This window comes from Thunnus albacares, chromosome 1 (assembly GCF_914725855.1).
Source record: "Thunnus albacares chromosome 1, fThuAlb1.1, whole genome shotgun sequence".
NCBI lineage: Eukaryota > Metazoa > Chordata > Actinopteri > Scombriformes > Scombridae > Thunnus > Thunnus albacares.
In genome coordinates this window covers 19,794,101-19,817,216 of record NC_058106.1, presented here as the reverse complement: position 1 = coordinate 19,817,216, position 23,116 = coordinate 19,794,101, and the positions used below count along the sequence as shown (strand labels likewise).

Below are 23,116 nucleotides of genomic sequence, written 5' to 3'. Positions count from 1 at the left end.
TGAGAAGGGCAAAGCTGATTCCTTCTGTCATATAATCTTTCAACTGTTGAACATTTCGTGCTGTAGCTGATAGAGAAGTTAAATGATGAACTAGGAGTCTTTCATGATTTCACTGCAGAATAATTTGTCAGTGACTGTTTTATGATATGTTTGGAAGAAAAACAGGAAAAGTAAACTGCTTTACAACTACATGGATCATACTGCGGAGCAGAATTATTATAAAGTATGAAATAAGTATGTAACTTTTGATAGTATAAATGATACATGCTTCTTAAAAAATCATCTTTGCATTTTTATTCATCTCATTCAATAAATGCACCCTCAGTTCAGTGCACTCAGGGTTTTTTTGGGCGGCCTTACAGCGTTATGATATGACCAGTGGCTCATGTTATCCTGAAAACACAAGTTCATCATTCAGTCTGTCATAAATGCATGACAAAGATTTTCCACAAATGTTTTAACTTACCCTGTAGACTCATTTTAGGTCTACTAAACCAAATGTTATACTATAACTATTGTTGTTTTAAGGCAGGGCTGTTTTAGATCTGAATGCCTGCTTAGGGGGTGGCTGTGGCTCAGGAGGTAGAGCGGATCAGAAGATCGGCGGTTCGATTCCTGGCTCCCCCAGTCCACATGCCGATGTGTTCCTGGGCAAGATACTTAACTCCAAATTGCGCCTGATGGCTGTGCCATCAGTGTATGAATGTGTATGAATGGTTAGTTTCCTCTGATGGGCAGGTTGGGACCTTGCATGGTAGCCCCTGTACCCATTCAGTGTATGAATGGGTGAATGTGATTTGTACTGTAAAAGCGCTTTGAGTGGTTGGAAGAAAGGCAGTCCATTTTAGTGACACATTACAACTACAGATCAAGTCAAGTCAAGTTTATTTATGTAGCACATTTCATACAACAGATGTAAATTCAATGTGCTTAAAAACAAATACAAAAAAATAGATAAAGATCATGCATGACAAAAACATTACATTAACATTAAATATATGAAACATATAAGATAACATATAAAATGAGAAGGTAAGAAAGTATTACAGTGAAGAGAGTAGGATAAGAAGGTATTATTAACATTATTAAAAATGAATGACAATAATAATACTGATTCTAAAAGGAATGTTTTACCCATTAATCACATACTTTAAATCTAACTAAAAGCTTGGGTATGTTAGGATTTTATATTTATCTTATCAATAGTATTCTTGTAAGCTTGGTTCTTCATCAATAGTCTTTTTCATTACCAAAGAATTGTTTTTTTTAGAATTATTATTATTTTTAAGAATAGGATTAGAATTGATTTATATTTTAAATATAACTAAATATTGTTTCTAGAGCAGCGACACCAGTAATGTTTACAACAGCAAAGTCACTATATTAACTCAATAATATCTCACTGGAAACAAATATAAAATATCAGTAAAATAAATAATGTTCCTGACATGAAAATACTGAGTAAAGTTTAGAAAGCATGAGGAACACAGATATCAGTCAGTATCAGTCCTTCATCCTGTCCTCCGTTCTCCTCCCTCTGCTGTAGGTATTGCTGGTGGAGGGGGGAGGGGCTGGTTTGTCTCAGCCTGCTGGTAAGTTTACAAGAATTTGCCAAATATTTAGAGATAAACAGTTAGACTTCATACAGACAGCTTTCATTTTAGCTTGTTCAATTGGCTATTAGCTTAACCAGCCAGTTGTGGTTGTGTAAAACATACCAGGGGACTGCGGACAGAGCAGGTGGACATATCGCCTTTCTAAACATTTATGCATGTTGAACACCTTGATAAAGGTTTTATTACACTTACAGTAACAGGTGTAGTTGTCGTCAACTGGAGTAAAACTTTATCTTTCGCTTCACCTTGTTGACTGTCTCCACCGGCCTCTCTACTCTGCTCCGTGTGTGTGTGTGTGTGTGTGCGTGTGCATGCTTTTGGTACCGCATGGGGACATTTCCCGATATAAACACAGACCTTGTCAGGACCAGTAAGACTAGTAGTCCTCATGGGGACCAAAGCCTGGTTCTAATGAGGCAAAATGTCATTACTGAGGTCCTGGTGTGTGTATGTGTGTGTGTGTGTGAAACACAGAGAGCACCAGAGAGGACAGAGAAGCAGGCCGACCATAAATGACAGCAAAATGTGGCAGAGACTCTCAGGATAGTTTTTTTCTTTTCATTCAGCTTAGGCACTGTGAAAAAGCACTTAGGCACTGCGCCTGAGTCTTATAATGTTAGGAAAAACCTGATTACCTTGACTTTGTGTATGGAGCCTCCATGCAACACACTGATGTACTTCCCTGTGTGACCCGTGGAGACTGCACAGCCATCGGCCACTATCAGAGCCAAGTTCTACTGATTCCCATAGTTTGTAAAATGTCCTATCAGCACCAATAAATCGACTGAAGTGATTAATCAGTAGATCTTCAATTACAACCCCATTAGCATTAACACTTAGACCCCCTTCTCAGTGTGAGCTACTCCTCTTTTCTTGGAGATTTGAACAAAGCAAACCTCAGCCACAGTGCCAAAATATGGACAGCACATTGTCCCTCCAGGGATACAAACACACTGGACCACTGCTGTACTATGTAATGGACAACCGTCGTTCTGTTCCCATACAGCTCTGGTCTGATCACTCTTTCCCCCGACTTACAGGCAGAAACTAAAATAAAACCTGTGGTCAGGACTGTGAGGAGATGGACCAGCGAGGCAAAGCTGGAACTACAGGTCTGCTTTGACTGCACAGACCGGAACTTCTATGGATCCATGTAAAGAAAACCGCCCTGGCTCAGTCCTTTTTCAGTCTGTTTTGTATAATAAAAATCTTATTCAGAATCAAATCTATTTTATTAGCTAAATATGCAAGCATGCAAATAACATGTGTTGGTGTTTGCTCCCACAAACGCAACATAGAACAATAAAGAATAAAATTAATAAATAAGGAGGTAAACAAAAAAATGTCAAAACTAAATTTGCAGTATAAAATCTATTTACAGAATAGAAATATATTTGTTGCGAAATGGGATATAAAACCTTGAAATGAAATATTGACTGTACAAAGGAAATATGGACTGTGCTATGGACAAAGAAATTAAGTGTATGAAATATATGAAAGTGACAAGAGCAAAAATTAGAGTCCATGTTAAGACTTTGTCTGTCAAACCTGCTTGTTCAGGTTGTTGTGTGTGGATTTAAAGACTCACAGAGCCCAGTGATACATTACATGTGACACATTATCTACTGTATCTACTAAAGTTGAGTTTTGGTACTGTAAATCATAGTTTAACTCTTGAGCACACCCTTTAATATTATCAAAGACGTGAATCTCGTCAGTGATACATAATGTGTTACATAATAAGTTGAGGAAGGTGAATGTGTCGAAGAAGGAAAACAGATAACATCTGGAATGTTCACATGTTGTGTCAGAGAGATACAGTTGTACCCTGACATATGATGAATCCTTAAACTGGAATCTCTTCTCTTAGATTATGATCTAGATTGGTAAAAACAAACAGAACACAAAGTGCACATGTTTTGTAGGAGGTGGGTATATGGGCATATGAAGCACCGATTGGACAGCCATGACTTTGCTCATTGAACACTGTTGAAGAACTGATAATCAGCTGTTTGTCACAGGTGACATCTCACACATTTTATTCCCACTGAGCACTCATTCATGTTAGATCATGCGGACATTTTTTTTCTGCACACTGCGAGACTTCACTGACTGATATCATGCCTCTGACCTCAACCAGCAATAGGTGGACTAAAACATGAGAGACCCAAAAATCATGACATTATAAAGGGAACATGTGGGTACAACTGAATTACCAATGCACACTTAGTTGCTCCAGTGGAGTGACTCAGCAGCAGTATAAACTGTAGTTGTACTGCTGATTCTGATATGGAGATGTGTGGCAGAGCGTTATGAAAAAGTCCATTGATGCTCAGTGAACAGGCCCTGTGTAAAAGGCCACAATAAAAAGTACATTGAGGTAAAGAATCAAAATATATGTTGCTGTTGCAACCTCAGATAAAGACTCTATTCCCAGTTTGAGCTCATTCCTGCTGTTTCTTCTAACCAATGCACATCTCAAATTATTGTGCAACTCTGGTGATTTATGAGTCTGATAGACAGGTGTGTTCACCCAAGACCTGTCTCATGCTGTCACAGAGCACATAGCTGAAACTCAAAAATCATTTAAAACACAGGACTGAGTGAATAGTCATAGCAAATTATTATTGCAGTTATAGTTGTGGCTGAATATCTTTACCTTCACACCAAGGTCTGATATTTACAGATTTTTTTGGATTGTGTTGATAGATGTGAACATATTAGAATAATGGCAAGACTTGCCACATCATAAAATGATGACATATCGAGTTAGTTCCCAAAGCATCGACTTTCTGTACTGTGTTGTTTCCATCACACATTTATAGTGATTACTTGATTACTGCAGTGATATCTGTTCTAGGATGAATATGTTGCCAACCATGGCTTGGTTTGGTTGTAAAAAAAAAGGAACAGCAGGTAAGGAGTGGTTTACCTGATAACAGGTAAGATGTGTCCACCCCTTGTGTGTGAGTGAGTAAGTGGGGCACACCCCTCCAAAGGCCCATATAAACCTGCTGAGATGCTGCTGCAAGCCACAGCAAAGCACAGTTGGCTGAGAAGTGATCCGAGCATCATTAACAGAGAGTCATTGCCATGGGGAACTGTTGTGAGACCGCAGCTAATTTTTTCGGCCCGCAGAAGAACACCAATGTGCGTGTTAGTCTGCCAGCTGTCTGCTTTGTGTGGCAGATTGCTATGATTATCCTGTTTGGAGTTTTCATCCGGTATGATGAGGAGTCAGACGCACATTGGGCAGAGCACAGGAAGAGTCACAACATCACCAGCGACATTGAAAATGACTTCTACTTCAGATATCCCAGTAAGTGCAGTAGACAGCATAAAAGGAAGCTCACTGTTCTTTTTTTTAATTGTTTTGATGATTCTGTGTGTTTGAGGAATTATTGATGACCAGACTGTGTTGGAGAAACACTCATATTTATGTACTTTCTTAGTGAGACCTTAGTGACCAGATTGTGTCTGTTTAACCCCACTTTCACCATCCTGTTTCTGTCTTTGGTTTCTGATTACAGTACTTCATTGAAACGTCAAAGGCTGTAAAAACATGCATTATGATATAGGGAAGTTGTTTTTCAATTAGAAGTTAGATTGTGATTGTGCAAAGGCAAATGTTAAGATACTTAATTTCAAAAGCTGTAAGCAGTTGTACTGCACTTGTATGCAGTATTAAGATATCAAGATATCGATATTAAGATATCAATATATATATATTGATATGAGACTATATATTGTGTTCGATTTTGGATATCGTAATATTGTGATATGGCATAAGTGTTGTCTTTTCCTGATTTTAAAGGCTGCATTACATTAAAGTGATGTAATTTTTTGAATTTATCAGACTGTTCTAGCTGTTCTATTATTTTCCTTTACCCACTTAGTCATTATATCCACATTACTGATAATTATTCATCAAAAATCTCATTGTGTAAATATTTTGTGAAAGCACCAATAGTCATCCCTATAAGATTGTTGCAATATCGATATTGAGGTATTTGGTAAAAGCATCTTGATATTTGCTTTTTTTTTTTTTTTTTTTTGATTTTATTTGATATCTGCAATAATATCCTAAAACCAGTTTGAGCTTTCAAAGTGATAAAACCTTAACATGCAAGCATAAGGAGAAAATTTATAATTAATAAGAAACTTTATTTCAGCATTTAAATGACCCTTAATTGATTAATGTGAAGTAGGAAGTGAGAGTGCAAGAGAGAAAGTGCTAAGAGATTTTTGTTGAAGCCTGAGATGTTTTTTTTATTATTATTTTATTATTTATTTATTATTTATTATTTATTTTTATTTTTTATTTTTTTTATTACTGTTGCTCTTTGTTTATTATTCCGCAAATGTAACTCACTGCACGCCGTTACACCTCAACCCTCAATGACAATATGTGTATATGGCCCTCACTCCAGGCTTCCAGGATGTCCACGTCATGATCTTTGTTGGATTTGGTTTCCTCATGACCTTCCTGAAACGCTACAGCTTCGGTGGAGTGGGCTTCAACTTCCTGATTGCCTCCTTTGGTCTGCAGTGGGCTCTTCTCATGCAAGGCTGGTTCCACTCCCTCGACCTCACTACAGGAAAAATCTACATTGGAGTGGAGAGGTAAGTCTCTTCACTGCAAGCAAACAGTTTTTTATACATTGCCGTTCATGGAAAGCAACAAGTGGGAGTGCACATGGTTACATAACACATGCCTTATATAACTTCTAAGAAAGTCAGTATCTTCAAAGACAGAGAGGAGAGGGGTCTGGATTCTTTTGTCACAACTGTCACTCTGTCTGATCCTGGATGTTAAACGCAGCAGTCATTCTATTCATAGCAACGTGAGAAGTCATGCTGTAAAATATATTTAACATCTAGCCATTCAAGTTTGTCTACTGAAAGCATGTTTGTCAACTTATATGATAAATTTGTGTTTCTAGTGGCCTTTGGTGCCTCGTTGACTAACTCATATCTACCACATTTTTCTGCATTGTATATGTGCATGTAAACATATTGAATAACACTACCCCAATACCCTAAGGTCTCTGAGTAAGCACACATTTATGTAGGAATATGCACCATGTCAACACTATATAAACTGCAACAGATCTTAAGGGCCCCTCAATAATACAAGACCACTTCCTTAGATAAAAGTTGATATTGTTGTTTAGTGGTGCAAATACCCTAACAAATTATCAAAACCAATTGACATGACTTTTGGGGGTCTGGGGCCTCGTGGAAAATGCCTGCTTTGACCGGTTGGTAATCCAGCCTTGCTTTGACTCCTCACAGTGATTTCATGCTTCACTCATTGCTGCTTGGTCGTTAAAGTTTCTGCTCATTCTGTCCTTGTTCTTGTCCTTTTTGTGTGTCACCCACAGTCTGATCAACGCAGACTTCTGCTGTGCCGGCTCTCTGATCGCTTACGGTGCCCTCCTGGGAAAAGTAAGCCCTGTCCAGCTGCTTGTGGTCACCCTGTTTGGCATCACGCTGTTTGCTGTGGAGGAATTCATCATCCTCAGCCTCCTTCATGTGAGTCTCACCAAGAAAATCAATCCTACATGGAACAATACGATGCCCGAGGAGTTTAGGATTTTCTTCAAACATTGCATTTTCTATCTTTCTATCAGCTGCTGCTGCTTTGTATATCCATCTATGACAGTGAAATTTTAATATCTCCACAGTGCCGAGATGCTGGTGGCTCCATGGTCATTCATGCTTTCGGAGGGTACTATGGTTTGGCCATCTCTTGGGTCCTCTACCGACCAAACCTACACCAAAGTAAACGCCTCAACGGATCTGTCTACCACTCTGATTTGTTTGCAATGATCGGTGAGTCTACTCTATTTTATACTTTTCACATGTTTGCCACATCTTTAAGACATAGTTAATTTGGTATACCTAATATTTTAGATGTATCGCAGTCAAACCTACTTACATTAATCCCTCTATCTAACTGTGGTTTGATTTGATTCTCTCACCTCACAGGTACACTTTTCCTGTGGATGTTCTGGCCCAGTTTCAACTCAGCCATCACAGACCATGGTGACGGACAGCACAGAGCAGCCATCAACACTTACATTGCCCTCGCTTCCTCTGTTCTCACCACTGTGGCCATCTCCAGCATGTCTCAGAAGAGAGGAAAAGTGGACATGGTAATGTTCTGTCGCTGAAAAACACAAGAAAACAAGAAAATCACACATACAAGTTCATCAAAGTCGAGCCAGCTCTGAAGTGTTAACAAATTAATCTACAACCGGTCATGTAACATTTATGTGTCTCTCAATTTCTCATGACTAACATGCTGTTTTATTTGATAGGTACATATCCAGAATGCCACCCTGGCTGGTGGTGTTGCCATGGGAACAGCCGCTGAGTTCATGATCACTCCTTACGGTTCACTCATTGTGGGTTTCTGCAGTGGCATCATCTCCACCTTTGGCTACCTGTTTATCACGGTGAGCCCACAGTCTTTCACTTTCTAACTTCATATGAAAGAAGTCTTCAAGTCTGTGCTGCGGCTCTGTCACTCTAGACAGAGAGTAAAAAAAAAAAGGAATCTAACCGTAAAACAGAAGCAATATGAAGGAGGCAGAGTGAAACCAGTTGTAGGTTGCATTACAGGAAAACAACAAGATTATAAGGATTATAAGAAACTGGTGACTCATTTTAAAAACACTTTCAGGATTAAATGTAACAAGGAAACAGTCTGGCGAAGCAAGGTATTCTGACACACCTCAAAACATAATAAAGGTCAAATGAACTTTGTGCCAAACATGACATTGTTGAATGAGGCTTGTAGTAAGAAGCTTCACATTAAATTTAAACCATTGAGCATTTTGAAGGGGCTAGACACTGAGTTTGTCAGCAATATTTCTGGGAATTAGGGGTTCTAACAACCTGGGGGGGAAGTTTATATTCACAAGTACACAGAAATTACACTTTGTAAGTTTTTAAAGGCTGATTTTTAGGCTGAAAAGAAATTAAAATGTTGAGATTTTGTTTTTTTTCACCAAAATGATGCCCCAGGCTTTGATACGGCATCATGTAAAGAGATTTAACAGAAATTTAACAGTTAAATAAACATACAGAATGTAAAAAATAGAAAATTTAAAATATTTTTTTTACATCACATGTCTTCATACCAACCATGACTTTAGCATTTTTAAAGGTTGTCTATGAATCACGTTACAGATCAGTAATTAATGTGTGACTGTTTTTCTCATTCTCAGCCCTTCTTGGAGAAGTATCTCAAGCTCCAGGACACATGTGGTGTCCACAATCTGCATGCTCTGCCAGGGATGCTCGGCGGCTTTACAGGTGCCATCGTTGCCGCGGCTGCCACCGAATCTGTCTACAGCAAAGAGGGGTGAGTGACTGACACAAACACACAGACACACATCCACATATAACTTGAAATTCAGAGACTGACTCCCCCACCAGAGAGCACATTCCCAGTTATGCGGCTTTGTCTTCTTTCAGTTATCAGCTTTGAAGTGAAATGATCTTGCAAGGCTTAATATGAAAATGTTGCTGAATAAAGTTTTTCTTTGTGTTTAGGTTGATCAACACATTTGACTTTGAAGGCGCCTTTGCAGACAGAAGTGTAGGAACGCAGGGAGGCTTCCAGGCTGCTGGCACATGTGTGTCAATTGCATTTGGACTTGTTGGAGGGGCGATTGTTGGTGAGTTTGCACAATGTGTTCAGACTCAGGAAAACAGTTATCTTTCCATATCAAGCAATCTGTTTCATGGATTATTGTAAGGGAATCCAGAGATCTGATAAAGTTTATTTCTAAAACCTGTTCGAGGTATTTTACAATGTGCTTTTAAAAAAACTACACGTGCAGAACAAAATATTAATAAAGTAAGTAAAGAAATAACTGAAAAAAATCTCTTTTAACTGCAAAATAGGTTTGAACAGGGAACAACAGCATCATAGCTAAGAGGAGGATATTAAAAGTAAGGTGAGAAGTCTTAGTTAATTCCCGTTTTTTCTCTCCTCAAAGGTTTCATCCTGAAGTTCCCCATCTGGGGCGACCCTGCTGATGACAACTGCTTCGATGATGAGGTTTACTGGGAGGTGAGAGTGCTTTTCTACCACTAGATGGTGTTCTTGCTCTTTATGGGAAAACACTTGACTCTGAAATTACTCATAGACATACAGCAGATGTGTTTCTGGCTCATGATCTGATCCATTGTGTCGATTTCAGGTCCCTGAGGATGAGGAGACCATCCCTCCTGTTTTGGAGTACAACAACCACATGATACACAAGCACCAAGACATGTAAGCTCACTCACTCATGTGTTCTCCTTTACTCCTCCCTGTCATGAATTTCTCATTAAAGATGAACTTCCTTTTTGTTCAACAGATCTGAGTCAAACTTCTCTGTGGAGCAGAGCTAGAGACGCACAGTGGAATATCATCATCCTCACATCACCTTGAACTTGATACAGCTGTGAAACAACACTAATTTATGAAAGAATTGCCTTTAAAGAACGGGCAATCCTACAAGAAAGGAACAATATTTTTTGATGCGTTTGTCTGTCAGTTATTGGGAGTTTAAAGGTTATGACAGCGCTGCAATAGAAAAGTGATTCTGAATTAAAACTGGTGTTATTGTTGAAGGAAATTTTTAAACTGCTTTCTTATAACTTAACATGAATCCAAGAAGTATGATGAGAAGTCAAAAGCACCTGTGTAGTGTAATGTAGTGTATCTCACTATGTAGTGTAAGTTGATTGTAATGCACAAGAAGAACTGAGAGTTGTTTTCATGTGTGTTTCTACATCATCAGTTGTAGCACATCTTATTTTATCTTTAAAGACCTTGGAGAGCTCTAAATTCTTTCATGTCATGCTTTTTAATTGTTAAATATTGTCACTGATAATTTTCTATGTAATGTCCTTTTTAACAAGGAATCTGCTGAAGTACAGTATATTGAAAAGTATTTAATCAAAGTTATTTGTGCTGCCAAATTAGGCGCACTTATTGAGTTGTATCTTTTCTTTCTTTTTAAGCTGCGTGTACATACTGTATGATTCCACTTTTTATCACACATTGTTTGTTTGTTGCATACCTTATTTGTTCTTAAGGTGGAAGTTTTGAGTAACTATAGTAACAATGAAACAGTTTCCAGCAATTTGGTTGAGTAATGTTGAATGTTACCTCCAATACATTATATGTGCTTGTATGTGACTATATGTTTCTTGTATTGTTGACGTATTATAGTTTCAGATATACACATTCATAAATAACATGTAACTGGAATCAAACAATAAAGTTGTATTATTTTCTTTACATTCTTGTTTGCATTTTTTAAAGACATATGAAGGCACCTATAATATAGATAAAATAATGACAAACCTAAATAACTATAATACCTCATAAGTGTGACAGTCACTCATAGGCTTTGAATAACCAGAATAAGGGACAATCATGTGATACTTGAGAATTTTCAGCAGCCTAAATAAATGAACTGTAGTGCATAAAAACCACTGGCAATATTGAAAAATTAGTTGTCAAATTTAGTAAATCCATGACTACTGTAAATATTTGCTGTATTGTCCTGTCTTGACTCAGGCTCAGATAAAGTGCACATTATCAAGAGCTTGCTTTTGAAAATTAAAAAAAAAAAGTTATCACATTTAATTCTTGATGTCTAATTTTTACTGTATTTTCGTACATGGATTTCTTTGTCTTTATAGGATTATTGTATGCTCATTGGTGAACTCTTCTCTTCATTTTATAGATCTGTTATTGTGATTTATTTTCTTCTGGTCTTCCTTTTTTTTTTTTAGTGTTTTTTGTTTGTTTTCTAAAGTTGCTGGATTTTAAGCTGTTGTGTGTGTGTGCAAAGTAAAATATGATGTGTGCCATTTTGAAGGAAATCAAAATTAGCTGTGATATCCAATATGTGTGGTGAAATGATACAGTGATGATATAGTAGTAACTAAATAATTATCTAATCCATAACAAAATCAGCTGGCAACAGAGCGGGACACTGCCCCGGCAGAAAAAACACTCTCACACACCATCCACCAAGCACTGGAAGTGACAACCAATGACAGAATGACAGAAACAGAGTCTGTTTTATTAGCAAAGTATCAAGGCCTATGTTAAAGCTTTTATTCATTTTTTAAAAATAATTATATCTTGAATGTATATTAAAACCACAGACTTACGACACCTCCTCGCAGTAAAAATACACTGAGAGCCACTAAACTGGAGTCAAATTCCTTGTATGTGTAAACATACTTGGCCAATAAAGATGATTCTGATTCTCATTGTTCAAAAGTTGTAATTACTCTTTCTCTTGTCATGTACTCTGGTGATGGACTGTGGTCACAGTATTGTACCGTGCTGTCAGTCTACCATGTTTAGGGTATATAAAATAATGCCATGTTGCTTTAATTGCTTTTCATTTCAATTAATCCACAATTAGGATGCTCAGTGTTTAACCTGATGGGTCACTTCATGGACATACAGAAATACTACTACTACTACTACTTCTAACAATAATAGTAATATTAACAACAATAGTAATATTAATATCACTAATGTTTTTATTATTATATAATACATAGAAGTTCATTTGTCTTTCAAAACGAATGTTACAAAATGCTTCACACAAAACAAACAGTAAAAAATCCTAAAGCCAGTGTTAGAACCAATGACATGCAATAGTATGATACTATATTTGGTAATTAGATAACAGTAGATTGTCCTTGTTTTCCATTACTCCCTTTTTGTTTCAGCAATATACAATAAGTAGCTTTTAATTTAAAAAAAAAAAGTGCAGATGACTGCTTGAAACTAGAAATCCAAATTTACACTTGATGAGTGATTGATGACATTTGTGGGTCAGTTTGGGATTTCAGAGCTTCATGAAGATGAAAGTTTTCCAAAAGCTACTGTTCTTTCTATTCAAGCAGACTGGTATCATATCACAAGAAACAACCCCATTCATCCATCCTGTTTCAAACAAATACAACTCAACCCTTTTTGAAATATCACAATGACTCCTTTACTCCACAAGGTGGAGCAGTGAGGTAAAAAATGACTTGTAAATGCTGAATCAGTAGATATTTCTCTGAGCTAAACTCAAAGCTCAATAGGAGTTTAAACTCTTTTAAATCAACACTTATGGATATAGAATAAAGACATGAATATGATTGTGTGTGATTTGTCTTAAAGAAATTTTAGGATGAAAAGTAGTCAGTGTTTTAGTTCGTCAGCCACAGATTTTAAAAGTAGATGAACAAACATGATAAAAATCTGAGTGCAGAACATACTGTATTCACTCCAGTATGACAACAATAAAAATTAAGATGTATGTATTTTGTCTCAGCAGTATACATATATATATTTGCTTTGTATGCAGGCTGACAAAACAACTTCTAGGAGGGGAATACATGATCTTGTTTCCATTTTCCATTTTCATACAGTGACAGATAACTAATTTTCATAAAGGTAACCCCAATTTATATTATTCTAGTATAAAAACTTTGTACACATGAGCATGACAGCCATGACAGAAAATATACGATAATATTCTCAAATTTTCTTTAATTTGACTTTAATTACTAACATCATATTTATATAATTTTTTGTTGAATTTATACAAATTAATTAACATTCATACAATTTTAAACTATTCATATAAAATGTTTTGGACACAGTTTGACATATTTCCTATCACAGGCAGAGGTGGCGTCTCTGAACAGGTAGCATCCTGACACTGCTTCCCCTGTAGTTTCACATCAACTGACACCTTAATTCACATGACTCTGTCAGGTCTTACTGTCATGTGACCTGAGGGACTCTCATGCAGCATCATGTTTAAGTGCCTGTGCCTTTAGTTAAAGTGATGAAGCTCCTAGAATAAGTGGAGAAATGTCTCCACCTCTACATCGACAGTTTGAAGTCATCGTGGGCTTTGCTTGTTGCCTCAAGGGCTCTGATCTCCCTGCTCCCTTTATTCTGATGGTAATGAGGTCTGGACAGGACAGTCAATAGGGCAATTTCCTGACCAATCACTGTGACATTAATGAACTCTAAATGCAGTGGGTGGACATCTGCTTTGTGCTGGTTGGCTGTGTTTTGGCAGAAGCTTTATTGAGTGAAGAGGTCTCTAAAAAGGCCTGATGGGGTCAAACAAGTTAACTGTGAGGTTATATGTTAAAAGACTGCTCAGAGGCTGCGTCATTAGTACAGTGAAACAGCAACATTTACTTGGTGTCATACTTATTTATTGGTTTTATTATTAGATGCACTGCTTTACTACAAATCTGTTTTAATGATATGACTGATAGCAACTGTGTACCAAGGCCTGGTTCACATAAAGACAGTGTTTGCATATCTTTACTTTAGGGCATATCTTTATTTTCCTAATTGATTAATCACTCAATTATTTTTTTGATTAATCGATTAGTTGTCTGATTTATAAAATGTCAGAATATGGTGAAACATTTTGATCACCATTTGCCAAAGCCCAAGATGCAACGTAAAATGTCTTGTTTTGTCACAACCAACAATCCACAACCCAACAATATTCAGTTTGCACTTTCACATTTAAGTAGGTGGAACCAGAGAATTTTAGCATTTTTTTTTCTTTAAAAAATGACTCAGGATGATTAATGGACTATCAAAATAGTTGCTGATTAATGTTCTGTGAATCAACTAATTGTTGCAGCTCTACTTTACTTAGATCATTAGATCATTACTTCATTGATGACAGCGGTATATTCAGTAGATTTCCCAGAAATGTTCATACAGGTGCGTGTGTTTCAGCATGTTTTGTTTCAGCCAGTTTTCTCTGTTGAGAGTTAAGAATGTGACTGAAGTTCAAATTCAAACTCACGATGTCTGATGTTTATGGTCTTTATCCCAACTAAACAAATATTTTTTGAGAAGTTTCAGAGGGTATCATGTCAATTTCTGATTATGATGATAGTATACTCACAGTGTTTATAATGTTCTGCTGGTGACTTATAGACAAACATAGACATGTAAACTTTGTAACCCTCAGTTGTCTGCAGTGTTGATTATTAAGAATCACTTTTATGAAAGTTATCAATTATTTCTGTAGTTCAGTCCGAGTGCTTCAGTCTTTTACACTTATTAAATATTAGACAAAGACAGATGAAGATTAGAGATCTTTACTTAAATCCTGTCTTTTCAGAAAAGGTTCACGATGATTTTTTGATTATAAAAGTCAGGAGGTGAGAGGCAGCATCACTGTAACAGAGATGTTTCTCTTAAATAATGGTGCAGACAGGCCTCGCAGGGACCTGATGCCGGAGGAGAGTGGATGCGGCTCCTCTTGTGAATCATATGACCCTGGGGAGAGTGTTTGTGAAACCACTTGGTCTTCTATTGTCCTCCTGGGACTGGCCTCCTCTGAAAAGCTGCAGAAAGCCTGTAATCAGATTAAAGGTTGCTGGGAAGGGGAGGAGGGATTTTGAGGAATAGCAAAGAGGTCGTAGAAGTTCTCTAATCAGTACCTGCCATTGAAGTGCAGAAGAGGGGCTAAATAACGCAGCAGGAGGGGAGGCGGGAGCCAAGCTGGAGGGACAAATTGGCCTGTTGTTGGAGGGGGATAATGGGACAATGAGGGAGGGGAGTATAATCAGTGAGTATAGAGTGGGAGAGAATAGGTGCAATGGGAAAAGGAGGAGACTGAAGAACTCCAAAGGCGGTGGCCTTGTCCCATCCTGCCCTGGCAATTATATCACCTTTGTGAGTTGATTGGTGCAGGCTGCAGAGTCCATCTGGGCTCATGGGTGGACATAACCTACATTTTCTCACTGTCCTCGCCAAGCGGTCTCACTGGGCCACTGAGCGAGATATCAGGGGCTCTTGTAGTCTCAATAAAACTCATCAGCACACTCATGAAAAGCTCTCGCCCTTCTTGAGGTCCACAATACCTAATTGCCACATGACAGTGACAATCATTAGTCACATCCCCCAAGCTCTCTTTTGTAATGAAGAGGCCTTTCCTTTATGGTATCTCATTTGAGAGAAAAAACACACACACGCAAGGCTGTAGAAGTCCACTGTTCTTTTGTAAGTCAGTCCTCTAGTTATCTTGGTAAAAAAGAAAGTAAAATGCGTGTTGTTGTTGCAAGGACTTGTGTGTGTGTGAGAGAGATCTTACCAATAAAAACGAACCCCCTCACTGTTCAGAGCTTGTAATGCTGATGTCATATCACAAGACATCCCACTGAGTGCTGAGCTCCACCAGTCTCTCTGTAGGATCTTTTCTGTCATTGTGATTACTCATCAAACGTCCATTGCCTGAACACCAGGCATCACTAAAGGCCAGTACCTACTTTTTATTCAGTTGACAACAGTCCATTTGTTGGGGTCAAAGGGGAAAGTCTCAGGGGGGACGACCTCTCTGCCAGCACTGGTGAGGAGGAGTACCAGAAAAATCACTATTCATAGCAGGGGAGTGCTTTGATTCGGGCACAAAGGCCACTAGTTCCCTGCCTGGTTTGAAAGAAGTAGAAATCAGAGCTGCTTTAAACATGTGTGAGGAATCCAAACTGAATGGTTTAGCTAATTAGGTGCTCCACCTGTTCCTGGTCCCTAATTAGTGATAATATTTGATTTCCTAATAAATGTCTTAACAATTTTTTATTTTTCTGCTTGTTTATGCTTATTGCCAATAGTTACCTATAATTTAACATGTACATATGATTTTTCACATTTTCTCTGTGTAATGGTTCACATACAGAAGGAGCAAATCTACTTCTGTTTTCATCTGCAAAGTAGAGTCCCATTCCTTATCACTTGGTTCATGCTGCTAGTGCTGTTTGTTCTTGTTAGGTATGTTAAATTTTTAACATTTGCTCATTATATACATTCACACATTGAGATGGTCCAGTATCAAATTAAGGAAACCCTCAGGATAAATAGCAATAAAGTGATTGACAACTTCCTTAATAAGTGTCCATCCTACAAGAGAGGAACACTTTAAATACCTTCATGTACCGCTGAAAAACAACTTAATAATATTTGACAGAGGCTAACAAACTGAAAAGATATGTCAGATAGTAACAGAAATGAAAGAAAGTAAAAAGAGAGAAAGCGAGACACAGTAAAGAGTAAACTACTTACACAAACAAACATCATCTATTTTCAAGAACTTTGCTCACATGTGCGAAGGTACAACAAGTAAATAGACTTGTTTCTGTTGGTGTGGTGCTCCTGAGTCAATAGTCTTTAGCTTCACACTATTCACACAGTCAATTTCAGCCCCCAATCATGCTTAATTTTTATTCTCTTACCGTTCCACTGAACAAAGCAAGTTTTACTTCCCTGTTAACTTCTTTTCCTCAACAGCAATCCAAAAAATCTACATCTCTGTATTTCTTTTCAACACCTCTCCTCCTCATGTGCACTTGAAATTTCATCTCTTTTGTATTTATCTCTCTCTTACATTAGACCAGAGACAGATAATGAGGATTTTTTTCTCAGAAATATCAGATCAATTTGGTTCACAACAGGTATGTTTCAAAGGCTTTTCAGTCCGGACTGCTTTGACAGAGTTTAGGACCTTCTCATTACTATGCTGCTGGTGTCTTACTGCAGGCTGGTCGCTATGCAAGACTGTGAGATCGAAAGATCAACGTGATCTGATTTTTGTAACTTCTTTTCAGCCAACATTTTGTAGCCTTATCCCAAGCTGTAAAAACCTGTTTTCTGTTCCTAAAACTGAAAAGAAAAACTTCTTCATCAGGAGATTAGGAGGAACTTTTGACTACACACGTATGGACACATGTATGCAAATGTATTAGAGATGACTGTGAGCAAAAAACTCAGATTCTGTTGTAACTTGACAGTGTTCAACATCAGTGCTGAAATAGTTCCTGACAATTAGCACTTCAAAGGACATGACAAAAACTAGTTCCAGCCACTGAAAATGAAATGGCCAATAGGGTGACCTTACTTATCATGTAGAGGGCCTCTGGGGTCAGATGTTCAGAGGTTGAAAGAGCACTAGAGTGACCAAAGACAGTCACTTAACTTGAATACTACTCAAGCGCAAAACAAGATTACTAATTTTCAAATTTTATTTCCAAATATTATTTTAAAATCCCTTATGCACATAAAGCAGATCAACTAAATGGGTAATATTCAGTCACATATGAGTGTTAGATGTGTCTTAGATGATTGTTAAAAATGGACTATTTATGTTATTATTTTGAGAAGGGGGCAGGAATGTGTATCATGCTGCAAATTGTAGCATATATTTTCTGTAAAATTCTTGTTTTTTGAAGTATACACTGAAGTGATTGACAAAACAAGAGAGAAAGAAAGAAAATTACCTTAACAAAAGTATCAAATTGGCTGACTCTGAGTGATGGAGTTATGGTAAAAGGTCTAATGTGGCATCCTGAGTGGAATAATCTCAATAAGCCTGTCTATCATTTCTGTAAAAAAAAAAAAAAGATTGTCTTATGAGGGAAAAAGCAGAAAAAATGCACTTTTTCAAAAGCAGAATAATTGATTTTAGAAGGTACGCAAAAAAAAGCTCTTTACAGTAATGCAAGTGGATGTAATCAGTTGTGTCAGTGACTACACTAGTTGCACAAAAGTATCTCTGCAACAAATTCATCCATGCGTCTGATGTGAAGACCCCAAATGACTCATTATTGCATTGCTGACATTATGTCAGGTGTCTTATTTTCACACTTCAAAAGCAAACCGTAATTCTTGCAGGTGACATATTTTCAGAAAGCACTAGTTCCAAGTTAATATTGATGAGACACACTGGCAGAGAGGGGGCAGTAATCTCACACTCCACACTACGACAAATGCAAACGAAAGTCATGGAAAAAAATGGAGGGAAAGGAGGGGTACAGGAAAGGAGGGGAGAGGAATGATTCTCTTGGGAAGGGAGGGTGTTTGGGTGAAAAGCAACAGCATATGTATTGTTGGAGGCCCTGACTCGCCACCCTGGAGAGCTCCCTGTTCCCACGGTTTGCTCAACAAACAAATGCACCCCCCTCCACACATACACACACACACACACCACACACACCACCATGCACCCGCACGCAGTGGTGATGTCATTAATTACCATCAAAATGAGCATGACAGCAAGCAAGTGTGCGTGCGGCAGCCAGTGAGGCTTTGTGTGCGTGTGCGTGTGTGTGTGTGTGTGTGTGTGTGTGTGTGTGTGTGTGTGTGTGTGAGGGAGAGAGGGAGATGTAGGGAATGAGAAAGAAAGAGACCATTGTCCATTCTGAAATAAAGAAATCTCCACTGAAGCATTGTAAATGGAAAAGGCAGAAAAATGGACCAAATTCGGGGATCTTTGAGTGAGAGCTGGGCTGTCACATCTTGTCAGAGCCTCACAAAACCTGATGTGCACACATTGCCCTGCCCGGCCACAGAGACACACTGTGGCCCTGTGATTGTGTGCTCTCCTGATGAAATTCAGCCTTTCCCTCGCAGCCTCAGAGGCACAGGGATCCTGCTTTTTTTGAACACTCTGTTTGTGTGTTTGTGTATGTGTGGGATCCTTTTTTGTCAAGAACAAGTAAAGTAAACACCTTAAAAATGGTCATTTTCAGGTGTTCATTATAGCTGGCTTAATTTAGTGATTATTGTTAGATGTAAAAGTAGAACTTAAGTTGAGTTACATTTACATTTACATTTTGTCATTTGGCAGACACTTTTATCCAAAGCGACTTACAAGCGAGGCGAGACAATCGAGCGTTAGAGGACGGTGACTCAGAGGAAGTGTGGGACAAACTTTCAAGTAGCTGACCAGGTACAAGTGCGATGAGAAAGAGCGCTAGTCAGAAAGTCTGTCAAGTTTAAATAAAATGATAAAAGTAAGTAATAATAAAGTAAAGTAAGTACAGTTAAACCTTAATTTTAGCCTGTAACGCCACATTCGGCTCTTGTTGGATTTTTCATGTTTGCAATCTGACAATCAGGAAAAAAATAAGTGTGACATTCAACACTGCTCTTGCCAGTAACACTTTGTACATGCTGTATTTGTATCAGTATACTGTATACACTATACATCTATATTATTATCTTTGCAATATGATTATATAGTTATTTGAACATACTCAGACCCTTTATTGCACTCAGATTTTCATACACTTGGGCAACTTTAGATGTTTTATGTTTTTGCCTTGAAGCTGCTATTGTACCTGACATTTTGTCACTTTTATATTCTGTTTCTGAAGAAATTCTATTGAGAAAAACAAATGGGATTTTCTCAAGTTAAAATAAATATGCACATGTACAGAGGGGTGGCACGGTGGTGCTGTGGTTAGCGCTGTCACCTCACAAGCCAGACGGGGCCTCTCTCTGTAGAGTCTGTATGTTCTCCTCATGTCTGTGTAGGTTTCCTCCAAGTGCTCTGGTTTTCACCCCACAGGTCAAGTTCATTGGTGACTCTAAATTTCCTGTGAGTGGGAGCAGTTGTCTGTCTGTCTATATGTGTGACAGACTGGGGACCGGGGAGACGGTGTGTACCCTGCCTCTCACCCAATATGAGTTGGGATAGTCACCAGGCCTCTGCGACCCTGGGAAGGAGAAATGGGTATAGATAATGGATGTAGTGTGTGGTTACTTTTACATTTTTTTTACATTGAATCTCAGCTCCACAACCTCCATCAAGCCTCTATTTGGTGAACACTGATCCTACACATTGGACTAACTTTTGAAATGACAAATAAACTTGAACTGGAAACATTGTTGGCAGCCCAAAGGGACAAAAATCTGATTTATAAGTGATATTCACATGAAAACCATCAATTTCACAAGTGAACAATGCCTGCTGCAGTTTGCATATAGTTACATTTAAGTGCTGCTGTGGATGTTAAATAGAATTAAATATGCAAAAGATTCAAAGCTGAAGCACGGAGATGAATCCTTGTCAGCTTTCTTTCTGGTTCGGCTGAAACAGCAGAGACGTGGTTTGATTGTTAAGACGGGTGAGGAGAGAATGGAGCAATTCTGCATTTCAGTTGTAAAACTCCACTGTCCAAACTCTCAGCCTGCTTACTAAACATCCTGTGATGTAACTAGAAAGTTAACTTTGCTATTTACACCTAAAATTATATTAAATTAAAGTAGGGTCAACATATAGTGTGATTACTGAATCTGCAAATTTAAGAAACAAAGCAAAGATGTGTGTGCGTGCCTGCGTGTATGTAAATGTGTGTGAATGCTAGTGTGTGTGTGTCAGCTCTGTGTCATGCAATTTTTGGCACGGCATGGATCATTGTATGGACCTTCATTAGGGATCATTAATGATTTTTTCTGCAGAGTGGGCCTCACTAAGCTCTGGTTGTGCAGTGAACCAGGCCGGGGACTGAGATTGTTGTCGAATGTGCAGCCATGAATGCATGGGATTCCACCTCATCAAAGTTTGCACAGATAATTGCTACTATTTGATCTCCACTATCTGAAAAGAAACCGTGTTAATTAGAGGCTCTGATTGGGACGTGAAGAGAAGGGAAACAAATGTGTGCTTTGTTGTCATGTACAAATCTCTCCTCTCAGGGTTTATGTATCTGCAGAGCTGGAAGGTTTTTGTGTCCCAAAACTTTGATGAGGTCCTTGTTACAGTCTCATCTCATCTCTGTCTTTGGGAAAATATCCTTGTGTGTGTCCCATCGTCCAAGCTCATCAGCCATCCCTGTGAACTAAAACAATGCCCTGCATTGAACACATGAGATGGACAAATGGAAGACCTTTACTTATAAGTCTAGTTTATTGCTTGCATGGTATGCTCCATTAGATGCATCATTTAGTTTTCAAAAGGGGTTTGAAAATACATTCTTTCAAAAAAAACAGGCCTGTTTTTAAAACACAAAGCAATTGTTTTGTAAATATTTCCAGAATCCTCAGTGATTATTTCAACTATCTGAACAAAAAAGGAAAAAAAAAAGTCCATCTTGTATACGATAAAAAAGATTTTGAACCTGTTCCCCAAACTGCAAACCTCTTTCCTAATCCAAATCACTTCATACAAGTGGAACCGAACATTTAACTATGAAGTTATATACCTTTATTCTAAACAGTAATTGGTAATAATGAGTTTACATTTTTATCTTAAAGATATGTCAATATTGATTAGATGAAGATCAGCATAGAAGCAAAATCCTTCACAAACTCCTTTCTGTTCTGTGGCTCCAGTATCAGGGAAGAACATAAGTTTAAGATAAGATGTAATTGGTTGTGGTGTCGGTTGTGTGTGTGTGTAATCACTGTGTTGATGTGTGGAAAGACAGATGCAGGTGAGAAGGCAATGAAGGAACCTGATGAGGTGAAGGCATGCCACGTTGAGCTTTATTTCCAGCAGATGGTGCTACAGTAACAATGAGGCAGGCTGGTCAGCCATGCTGTGAACCACGTTTCCTTAAGAAAAATTCATTTTCTTCAATTTTACTTATTCAGTATATATGTGGGAAGTAACAGTGAGTGCAATTCCCCTTTTGTTGATGTAGATATTGAAGTTCAAGTTCACACTTCACACATGTAGTTACATTGACTCGTCTGAAGCAGCTCAACCTTAAGTGTTAACAACATGGCAAATTGTTGCAAAAGAATCAGAATCCAGGTTTCCTGCCCACAATTTTTCCAGCAGATCTTATGTTCAAATATGAGACTTTTAGGTCACCTGCATTTCCAAACTCACTTGTTACACTGGTGGAAATATAAAACCTTTGGTCTTCCATGGTTTTCAGTATTTTCTGAACATTGACTTTAACAACCTGCCAGGAAAAAATATTTCATAATTTACTCAAATGTACAATTTGGCCTAATTTCGACAAGAAATAAATTAATGAGGTATCTATTATTTTACTTCGAATGTTACTCAATCCATAGATCAAAAAGAGGAATTATTCACATTGTAATAAAAAGATCACATTTGACTTATAAGAACAAATACACATTGAAGAATTTTACAGCTGTAACTCTCCCTATGATGGAAACAAAACATTTTGAATTAGAACAGATTCACATCAGAACACATCTTATGAATTAATTATATGTTTATTGAGTTGAAAAAAGTTACTCATTATAAATTCAGAAACATATAATAATAATAAATAATAACTATGTCCTAAAACATGTGGTCTTGTCCTCTAACAGAGAAAATGAAACAAACTGTATTTTGTGTTAATTTAAACAAAGACAGGTCTAGTTACACAGAATAGAAACTGTTAATGAACAGATTTCTTGCTTCTTGGTTTAAATATTCCCCAATGAAATAACAACAAAATCTAAGTCTGATAAAATACTTTCCCTCCTGTGTGTCAGATGACAACCATGAAGAAGCTGAACTAGTGGAGAATCAAGTGTAAACATCATTTGGAGTGGGAATATCTGCAGCCTGATTGCTTAAGACACACAGACGTCTTCAAGCTGAATGACCTTTAAAAGTGATTGTCAGAAGTTACAAATAAATCATATAAAAGAGCACAATGTTAATGTTTGTCAGGGGTTTACATGTTAC

General features: G+C 37.8%; 1 protein-coding gene across 1 annotated transcript; it reads left to right on the top strand.

Annotated features, from left to right (window-relative positions):
- Positions 1–4,640: 4,640 nt before the first annotated feature.
- Positions 4,641–10,920, top strand: rhcga (Rh family, C glycoprotein a). The gene is made up of 11 exons (XM_044347996.1): positions 4,641–4,935; positions 6,047–6,239; positions 7,001–7,151; positions 7,304–7,451; positions 7,608–7,774; positions 7,940–8,077; positions 8,852–8,988; positions 9,180–9,304; positions 9,629–9,702; positions 9,833–9,906; positions 9,992–10,920. The coding sequence occupies exons 1-11, from the start codon at positions 4,710–4,712 to the stop codon at positions 10,023–10,025; spliced, it is 1,467 nt and encodes a 488-aa protein (XP_044203931.1). The 5' UTR covers positions 4,641–4,709; the 3' UTR covers positions 10,026–10,920.
- The last annotated feature ends 12,196 nt before the right edge of the window (positions 10,921–23,116 follow it).

Bases quoted from the DNA above. Each gene is read 5' to 3' on its own strand.
- rhcga (XM_044347996.1), top strand. From the start codon at position 4,710: ATGGGGAACTGTTGTGAGACCGCAGCTAATTTTTTCGGCCCGCAGAAG. The intron at 8,078-8,851 runs GTGAGCCCACAG...TCTCATTCTCAG, and splicing joins TTGGCTACCTGTTTATCACG to CCCTTCTTGGAGAAGTATCT. The intron at 8,989-9,179 runs GTGAGTGACTGA...CTTTGTGTTTAG, and splicing joins TCTGTCTACAGCAAAGAGGG to GTTGATCAACACATTTGACT.